At 33.9% G+C, this 10,762-nt stretch overlaps 1 protein-coding gene and 1 pseudogene across 1 annotated transcript; one reads left to right on the top strand and one right to left on the bottom strand.

Moving 5' to 3' along the window:
- Positions 1 to 695: 695 nt before the first annotated feature.
- Positions 696 to 2,946, bottom strand: LOC120188523 (glucose-1-phosphate adenylyltransferase small subunit, chloroplastic/amyloplastic-like). The gene is made up of 9 exons (XM_039191931.1): positions 2,701 to 2,946; positions 2,308 to 2,604; positions 1,968 to 2,237; positions 1,700 to 1,879; positions 1,482 to 1,585; positions 1,293 to 1,404; positions 1,106 to 1,204; positions 899 to 1,018; positions 696 to 812 (listed from the first exon to the last, which is right to left on the bottom strand). The coding sequence occupies exons 1-9, from the start codon at positions 2,944 to 2,946 to the stop codon at positions 696 to 698; spliced, it is 1,545 nt and encodes a 514-aa protein (XP_039047862.1).
- A 6,616-nt stretch (positions 2,947 to 9,562) lies between these two features.
- On the top strand, positions 9,563 to 10,553 carry LOC120188665 (annotated as a pseudogene).
- The last annotated feature ends 209 nt before the right edge of the window (positions 10,554 to 10,762 follow it).

The raw sequence follows: 10,762 nt of genomic DNA on the forward strand, positions 1-10,762 counted from the left end.
GTAGTGGCATAACTTATGGAGATCTCTTCATTATATTCATTTTCATTTTTTCATGTATCTAAAACTCTTCTAGAGTTGTATTATTAGTTATGTCTTGAGTCTCTTTAGGAACACTCATTTTTATTGTATGACCATCTTATATTACTTTTCATTTACGAGAATTTTAACAGTTGAAACCAATTCAACTATTTTGGGGCATGATTTACATTCATTTGAGGAATGATCAAAATAAAATGATATTGATAGTTTGAAGTCTGATATAGGATGTTTTAAAAATTAAAAAACAATTAAGAATAAGAATATAATTTGAGGAATGATATAAAATATTTTAAAATTTAAGGATCAATTGAAGATAGGATCATAGTTTAAGAATATGTTCTACAATTAACTCTACTAGAAATATAAGTAAAAAATATGATTGATTCACAATAAATAATATTTATTTCTTCACTTTATTCAAACTAAACTATACGACAAATTAAAAATTACAAAAATAAATTAATTCATGCATTAAAATATAAATAATACATCTACCAAATTAGCATAAGGTTGAAACTTTTGTTATCCTAAACCCTTGATAATCCGCAATTTGTAGTAAATCTGATCAGATACAGAATGTTCAATTTGTCATCTCTTGTTCATAAATGATTGGAGTGGAGTGTGTTTAAAATGGCTTCTCTAAGCAACCAAAACCCTCAAATTAGAGTTCCACTAGGAATCAAGGCATCCTTTACTATCGTTACAATACCACTCTTTATGAAGTATCCATCCGTTTCCTTTGAAGCTTCTAGCACATTATCGCTGTTAATGATCTGAAATTGCACCCACCATTCATCTCTTTTCCCAAGGAGATGGGTTGAATTAATGGAATAGAAAGGAAAAATAAATAAACACAAACCTTTACATCGTCTCCAATTCGAGCATTCTTGTCGATAATAGCTCTCTTGATGTGCGAATTCTTCCCTATACCAATTGGAACGCTCCCCTTTTCAGCTAAAAACTTTCTGTCAGCCTCAGTCTGCAGGAAGAAGACACTGACGAGATTAATACGGATTATTACCAATGAAAAATGTAAAACTAAAAAACTGAGGGTATACTATAGTACCTCGTAATAATCTGCTCCCATCAGTAAGGTATCCTCTATGATTGCACCCTCTGAAATACAAGATCGAAGACCAACAACAGAATGGTGAATTCTGCAGTTCTGTCATCAACCAAGTACGTAGTCAAATTTCCATTTTAAACCATATGCCAAGTGAAAAAACTAAGCAGATTATCCTCAAGGAACAAACCTTAATAACACAGCCCTCACCGATAACACTGTCTGTAACATCAGCATCCAGCATTTTGGATGGAGGCAAATAACGAGGCTGTGTGTAGATTGGAGATGAACGGTCATAGAAACTGGGAACAATACAAGTATCTAAGTTATTCCGCCAAGCTGGTAAAATGATAATGTAGTGAGGAATCCATTAAAATACCTAAAATCTGGCACTGGCTTTTTGGTGATTCCCAGATTTGCATTGTAAAATGCCTCTATCGTACCGATGTCCTCCCAGTAGCCCTCATACAAGTAAGCTTGTACCTACATGTATTCACAAATGATTTCAAAGGTCAGCTCCTCAATTACATAATACAAGGAGTAATTCAGAATGATAAAGGAAACAGCCATGCATGCATGCATGAAGTGAATGCTTACCCTCATCCCAATGGAAGTAGCACCTGGAATGACTTCACTTCCAAAATCATTGGCGCCTGGAAACTTATTTGAAAGAAGATCCAACATCACGTTTTTACTCACAACATATATGCCCATACTAGCAATGAAAGGCATTTCTTTTGCTTTCTTATCATCAAGTCCTAAAATTGTCGTGTCAACCTAAACACAACACCATCAAAAATTAAAACCAAAAGCAAAGATCATAATAACCCTGGATACTGATCATGTGAAAATCTCATCATTCTACCTGCATCGCTTTCAGCTGGTCCCCTTTAGGTTTCTCAGAGAACTCAATTACACGCCCTTCTTCATCAATCTTCATCAAACCAAACGCAGTGGCCCGTTTCTCATCCATTGGAAACGCGGCCACAGTAATATCCGCACTAGTCTCTCTATGTGCCAGAATGAACCTTTCATAATCCATTCTATATAAGTGGTCCCCAGCAAGAACCAAGAATTCCATAATATTATGCTCCTCAAACAGCCACAAATATTGTCTCACAGCATCTGCTGTCCCCTGTACACTCGTTTTTTTTATATAAATATATAATTCATAAACAATAGAATCAATTCTAGTAATAGCTAACCTGGAACCAGTTTGGGTTTTCAGGACTCTGCTGAGCAGCAAGAACTTCAACAAACCCTTCCTTCTTGTAACCTCCCATGTTGCTCGCGTATGCCCGGGAAAGATGCCGGTTTAGGGAAGCTGAATTGAACTGAGTTAAAACGTAGATTTTGGATATGTTACTGTTCAAGCAGTTGCTAACAGGAATATCAATTAGCCTATAATTTGCTCCTAACGGAACGGCTGGCTTTGCTCTCTTCTTTGTCAATGGGTAAAGCCTTGTCCCTGCTCCGCCTCCTAATATAATCCCCAAAACACTCTGCCAAACAATCAGAATTTTCCAAACTTTCATAAAACAACAATAATAAACAGAAAAACGTCAATCGGCAGATCAGAAAAACAAACGAAAAGTTACTCGACTAGTGTCCGGTTCAAGGCATGCATAGGAGTTCCTGGAATCCGAAACGGCTTTTGGCGAGATGGTAAACGGAGTCCGTTTTGTTTGGTAGGAAGTTGTGACGTTTCTGAAATCAAACTTGTCACCGAAAAGAGCGGAAGTCGAGAACGACAAGTTATTCGGAGCAGTAGATGTAGGGTGGCTCCATGAAACGGAAGAACCGTTGATCGGTATCGTAGCGGACATTGCAGCCATGGACGCCATTTGTGGATTAGCGGTTTTACTCTAAAATGAGTGTAGTGGAGTGGCAGCTTTATGAATGTGAAGTTTTGACGAAATATATTTCATTTTAGGGCATATTTAAAGGGATTTATGTGCCAAAATTAGTAATTGATTAACTTATGGATGTTGTTTCAGTCATACTGTCACCTGCTTAAAATTCGTAACAAACCCTATTAAATGGATTTTAATTATTTATTTATGATTTAATCAAAAACTATATTTAGTTTTCGAAATTAAAGGTATGATTCTTTTGTTCCTTCTTCTTGAGCCAGATTCAGGTCATACACTCCGAGATATTGAATCTGACCAGTGAAACGGCGGCGGGAATGGCAACCACGTAGAACACAAAATGCATTTGGCTATTGGGTCTTGCCTAAAAGGGGAATGGCCAACCTTGATTACCGCATCATTTTCTTGCCAGATTTATATATAGTCAACGTCGGTAAACTTGCATAATATGACATTTTAGAACAAAAATGGGTAAAATATATAAATGGTCCCGATTATAGTGTGTTATTTTGTTGAGTCCATTGACTATTAAAAATTATAAGATGATCCCTTGATTATGGGATGTTGTTTTGTTAAGCCTCTCAATTATTAAAAGTTACAAAATGGTTACCCAATTATTCATATGTTTCAATCTAGTTATTTTCTATTAAAAAATTGATTGTCTTCCGAGTACTGAACATTAACATGTAGATTGGGATATGATAAAATTATATTTTAATGATGTCTAATGGAATCATTGTTGCTATTAAGCACTAGCTTGACAGCATAATGTTTCAAACATTGACTTAATGACATAATATAAATAGAGAGTTAATTCACAAAATACAACTCAAACAATTCTAGATCCGATTTTATCATATCTCATTCAACTTGTTAACATCCAATTCAGACAACTAATCTTTTAATAGAAAATGACGAGTTTAGAACATATAAATAGTCGATTGACCATTATGTAACTTTTAATTGTTGAGAGACTCAACAAAGCATCACTCTATAATTGAGAGATTATTTTATAACTTTTAATAATCATTAGACTCAACAAAACAACACCCTAAAGTCAGAGATCATTTATATACTTTATCCAATAAAAATATATATAATGTTTTTTTCTGAACAAAGTGCCAGCTGACATATTATTATGCGGAGTAATATCCAAGTACAAAAGGGGGGGAAAAGACGAACGGGAAACATACCAAACTCTCAAAAATCATTATGGGAAGTGATAGGAAATCGAGAGACGATGTAGAGCCAAGCTAGGAGGGGAACAAAACGAAAAGGGTCCGGTCAATAACAGCAGAAACAGGAAGACCAACCTTTCGAACAAGACAATGTTGACGGCGGCCAGAACTACGGTGGATAGATCCATCTTCTGTCTTCGGCAACCGGAGATTCCACTCCATGTGGTGCTTTTTCAACCCAAATATAATCTCCGGTAAGAAGCAACCTTTCCTTCGCTAGAGCATGGGCCACTACATTTCATTTCTAGGGACATAGTGGAAAGAGCAATCCGTGAATTTGGAACCTAAATCTTTTGCATCCCAAATGTTGACACTAACCACTCAACTGTCATCTTGAGTTGATTTGAGCTTTGAAATAATTGATAGTGAATCTCCCTCTAACATAACCCGATGAAGACAACTATATATAATATTTGAATGAATAAGACGAGTACATAGTACATGTAACGTCATGAACAAAATCTTAAACAAGTCGATCAATCAATGTGTTGAGTTGATGTTTGTACGAAGGATGTTTTGAATTGTGTTGTTCATTCTCATCTACCAACATATATTAAGGTGTAAGACTTTAACTTTTGGGCATTGCAGCTCAAAAGCACTTGGAGCAGTAACATTGACACTGCAGAAACTGGGAATATATAAACAAAAGAAATTGAAGTGGAGATACTAAGCAGCTGAGACATTCATGGTCTTCATTTTCACACTGGCTATGGCCCTCAGCTGCATCTCAAACAAGTGCTATCGACCCATAATGTAGCGGTTCTACATGGACCGGACTTGGCAGAACCGAATCATTGGGTCGAGTTTGCATGGAATTAGTATTTTTCACTTTCAATTATAAAATTGTGTAAACTACATAAATGATCACTAATGTTTGAGTAATTTTTCTTTAAATCATTTAAGTTTCAAAATTAATATATTAGCCACTAACATTATTGATTTGTAATAAAATAGTCACCCGTCTTTAGCAGCCATGGTTATATTGCATTTCCTGCTGCCATCGTGCTCTCATGTTTCTTCCATATGTTATTCGTTCAGTTTCATAAAAGACCTTGTTTCTTGATAATGATGATGAAATTCAAAGACAGAAAAGGGAGCAGCGGGAGATTTGAGTTTAAAAAGGAAGTGAAAAGAACATAGCAAAGGTAAAAAGATTATTTGACCATTTGTATTTGGACATAAGGGCCTGTCAGTCGGAGCATTTGCAAAGGTAGCGATTGATACAGCGTGCCACAACAGCATTTTGTTACCCCAGTAACAACTGTTAACGGAGAATGAATATTTTGTTACAAATTGATAATATTAATAAAGGTGTAAATGAATAGAGCGTTCAGTGAACTATTCATGAACCGTTCGTATAACGTTCGTTTGTTAGGTTAAATAAATGTGTATGAACAAAAAAAATTCTGTTAATTTAATAAATGGACTAACATGAACATATGTGTTTGGTTCATTTATGTTCAAGAACAAACTCGTTTATCAACTCGTTCATTTATGTTCATGAACAAGATTGTTTACCTGGTTCTCCTTTTCCTTTTTTTTATATTTTAAATATTGGTGAATGTATGGACTAAATTGAACACGTGGTAAAAGTTAAATTTTAAACTGTGAATTTTAAGGAGTTTAAGTACCATTGACATTGTAGACACTCCTTTTCGTCCGGATTTTTATTTTTATTACTTTTTCATTTTATTAAATAATATTTGAAAATATTTTTTAAAACTATCATATATAATTTTTAGAAAACGGTTTTTGAAAACATATAATATATTATTTAAAAAAATCAGTTTTAAAATATATATTATATAGTTTTGAAAATGATTTTTGAATATATATATTATATAGCTTTGAAAATGATTTTTGAATATATATATATAGTTTTTGAAAACATTTAAAAAATAATATATAGTTTTTAAAACAATTTAAAAACTTATATAATATATAGTTTTTAATAAACATTTTGAAAACTTATATAATATATAGTTATTTTAAAACATTTTGAAAACTTATATAATATATAGTTTTTTAAAACATTTTGAAAACTTGTATAATATATAGTTTTTAAAAACATTTTGAAAGTATATATTATATAATTTTTAAAAAACATTTTGAAAACTATATAAAATATAGTTTTGAAAACTTTTTAAAATTATATATAATATATGGTTTTAAAATCTATTTTATTATTATTATTATTTATTTATTTTATTAAATTCATTTTATTTTTATTTTTTTGGTCCAGGGTCCAATAAGTCCAACTCCAGGTCCAGCAAGGGTATGGGTTGCCCAACCGGGTAGACAAGCATGACTTAGCAAGCTCACCCAGATTAGGGTTTTACGTTTGAGCCTAGCGCCACACAACAAGGGGTCGTTAGATCGAGATGGAGATCAATTGCCAATATTGTAAGAGAGTTAGGGTTTGTTTAACGTGAGGACCACGCGCCAGCCAACACGGAAACGGCCGGCCGAGATCCTCGGGACTGAACCATCCTGGGATGTTCGGTCTACTAACAACCCACGACTCCGAGATCATCGGGGCTCAAAATAGCCAAAACCGAGGCTATAAAATCCACGGTGGAAGCACAACTACGGGCCAGGAACCAAGGATCGAATAGATCGGGGTAACCACACACAACAAGAACACAAAACCACATCGAGCCACAGAAAATAACAACGGGGAATATCGAGAGCACACACATAACAAAAACATCAAACAACTAAGGGAGGAAAAACGAGAACCACAATAGCAAAACCATAACAGTAAACCACAACACCAAGCAAAGAAATACGCAAAAAATCGAGAGTCGAGCAAGACAAGAAGCTACCAAACCGACGGTCATCGAAAAACGAAGGGTCACCAACGAAAAAGGGTAAAAGCCGAAACTTTTACCTTAGATCTATGACATTTGGGGTTTTTTTAGAGGAATCGGGCTTCAGATTTGCATTTAGGGTGTAGAGGAGAACATTTAGAGGAACCGGGTTGTGGCCGACCTTCGACCGGTTGAGTGAGAGTTGAGAGAATTTGGAGTGTTGGGGAAGATGAGTTTTGTGGGAAATGTGGAAAATGAAATGAAAGAGAGTTTTTTGGGTATTTATATACCGAGGACCATTGTGCAAATAGAGGATTTTTAAATCCTTTCTGTCGTCCCTGTAAGTTTGAAGCGCATTGCAATTCGGTCACCGTTTGTAATTTAGCTTATTAATTTTCAATTTATTCAATTTAATCCTTATTTATACTTTTTATATTTTGCGAATTAACCCTCTAATTTTTGTTTTTCCCTTACAGTTCATTTTTAGCATTAATTTTAGTCCATAAAGTCCAATTTCATTCAATTTGGTCCTTTTATTTATTTATTTATTTAATTTATTATATTTTTTCTTCCTTTTGGTTTTTTTTAATATTAATCTTCTTAACATTTTTTTCAATATTTAACCCTGTTATTATTATTATTATTATTACTATTATTTTTATTTCATTATTTTTTATTCTATTACTTTTACTCAATTTTATTTATTTATCCTTTTTTCTCATTTATCTTATTACTATTATTATATTAATATTTTTTTTCCTTTTTCCTTTTTTATTTTTATTTTTACAATCTTACATTTTTGACTTTTTAGGGATACTTTCAATCGATCAAAGGTAACTAATTCGAATTGAATTTTTAATTTAAATTTAAATTTTTGCAATTAAAGACAACCGACAAATTAATTGGTACCGAAAGGGCAGTACAAGGGTGTTACTCCTTCCTTGACTGTAACCGGCTCCCGAATCCGAAATATTTCTGGTAAAACACAGGTCAGGTAAGATGGTGTCCGATCCACCTAAATGTTTTAAAATTATCGGTGGTGACTCTAACCCACTTAATCAAGTTAAAGCCCAATTTTGGGCCCACTTGAAAAAACGGCGGCGACAAGCATAATTGAACATATAAACGAATGATAATCGAACACTAAACGAATGTTAAACGAATATACTCGTGAACACTAAATGAACATGTTTATGAACATTAAATGAACAAGTTCGTGAATATATAAACGAACACGTTTGCGAACAATAAATAAACAAACACGAACACATTCGAAGATAAATAAACGAACATAAACACGATATTTAAAAATTAAACGAACACAAATCGAACATGAACACCTTCAAAAATAAACAAACGAACACGAACATAACATTGTTCGTTCAAGCTCGGCAAGTTCAAGCTCGGTTCATTTACACCCCTAAATATTAATGACCAATATGTTACTTTTGAAACTTTAGTGGGAAAAAATTATTTAAACATTAGTGACTATTTATGTAATTTACCCTATAAAATAAGTATATGCGGCGACTAGAGACGTAGTAGAATGAGATTACTGAATGGTCTGATCCACCTAAATGTTTTTAAAATAATCGGTGGCGACTCTAACCCACTTATTCAAGTCGAAACCCAATTTCGGGCCCACCCGAAAAACGGCGGCGACATGCATAATTGAACATATAAACGAATGATAAACGAAAACTAAACGAATGTTAAACGAACATGCTCGTGAACACTAAATGAACATTAAATGAACATTAAATGAACAAGTTCGTGAACATATAAACGAACACGTTTGCGAACAATAAATAAACAAACACGAACACATTCGAAGATAAATAAACGAACATGAACACGATATTAAAAAATTAAACGAACACAAATCGAACATGAACACCTTCAAAAATAAACAAACGAACACAAGCATAACCTTGTTCGTTCAAGCTCGGTTCATTTACACCCCTAAATATTAATGACCAATATGTTACTTTTGAAACTTCAGTGAGAAAAAATTATTTAAACATTAGTGACCATTTATGTAATTTACCCTATAAAATAGGTATATGCGGCGACTAGAGACGTAGTAGAAGGAGATTACTGAATGGTGGATGCTTTAATGGACGGCAGAGATTTGCCTGTTTTGTTTGGTTTGAAAGGTAAAGTAAATGAAGATTGCTTTTTCTCTTTTGGAGATTCCATCGTTTTGAGTCAGCCAAAGCATGCAAATTCCATTAATCAAACGCAGCGCCCAGCAACCCCACTTTTTCCATGTTTTTGTTTTCTCTTCGTATTTTCATTTTCAGAAGATTCCTTTGACATTTTCATTATTTTAATTATAACTTTAGTAACTAATATTTTATACTTCCCTAAAAAAATAATGCCTTTTCTTAATTTATTAAATAATATATATTTATTTTATATAATTAATATGAAATAATCCAAAGGCGGCGTTAAATTTTTCACTTCCTTTTAATAAAGTAGTGGATATATTCATAACCAAAATAATAATGATGAATGTCCTCTTTATTGTGAACCTACCAATTCATTTCCGTGTAGATTATTAATAATATAAGCGCCACCCCTCTATTTGATAAAGCTCCGCCTCTGCTTCTACCTTCCTTGGTGTTTTTTCTCCTTTGCTGGACTTCTTTCTGCTGCCATGTGGTTCAGAGGATTTAGTCGGGTATTTTTCATTATGTTTTGCTTTGCTTCTTTCGGTTTCGTGGGTTCTTTTTCTGTCTAACCTATTGAGATGTTTAAAAAATGTTCTAATCTGATAGTTCTTCTACTGTTTTATGTTCCAACTACGAACAAGATTCTATTTTACAAACCGATTTTGCTACTTTGTTAAAAAGAAAACATTATAAATCCTGTACGGGAAATGATTATATATATATGTTATAAAACTTAGATTATCAGTGAAATGAATGTATAACAAATATGATTGTGTGCCCAGCCAAATGCTACTGATCACACCAAGGATACCTTTCTGGAGCTGGGAAGGAAGAAAGTTCATCGCTATGTGATATTTAGGATCGATGAGAAGAAAGGTAGGTTGTGGTTGACAAAATTGGTGCCCCTGCTGAGACCTAAGATGACTTCACTGCATCTCTGCCCGAAACCGACTGCCGATACGCTGTCTATGACTTCGATTTTGTTACATCTGAGAATTGTCAGAAGAGCAAGATTTTTTTCATTGCATGGTAGATTTTGCCTTTGATTCTCTTCATATTGCATCTTAGCATTAACATGGTGGATCTCTGGTCTTATTTAACCATTGTGTTTTGTTGATCAGGTGCACTTCATCCTCTCGAATCCGTGCAAAGATGCTTATGCCACATCAAAAGGCAGGCTTAGAAGGGAACTGGCTGGTATCCACTACGAGATTCAGGCAACTGACCCTACAGAGATGGATCTTGAAGTGTTAAGGGACCGTGCTTATTGAAACAGATTGAAATACTGTAAATTGTAATCCTTGAATAACCAGAATATGGTGAAAGCTGATATGAAGCTCTGGGCTAACATTATCTTTTCTGCTATATATGGATTCAGATTCTTAACTGTCTTCTCCTGAATTAGTACGGACTCATCAGATTCTTAACAGTTTGATTCTCCATGAATGTGCTAAGATGCAGAGAATAGTGAGTGCATACAAGCTTATTGAAACAATTAATTACAGACTGGCCAACATGTTTAATCACAAGAGTAGAATTATCAACTATATGAACTTTACCCCTTCCG

This window comes from Hibiscus syriacus, unplaced genomic scaffold (genome assembly GCF_006381635.1).
Source record: "Hibiscus syriacus cultivar Baekdansim isolate YM2019G1 unplaced genomic scaffold, ASM638163v2 tig00116951_pilon, whole genome shotgun sequence".
Lineage (NCBI taxonomy): Eukaryota > Viridiplantae > Streptophyta > Magnoliopsida > Malvales > Malvaceae > Hibiscus > Hibiscus syriacus.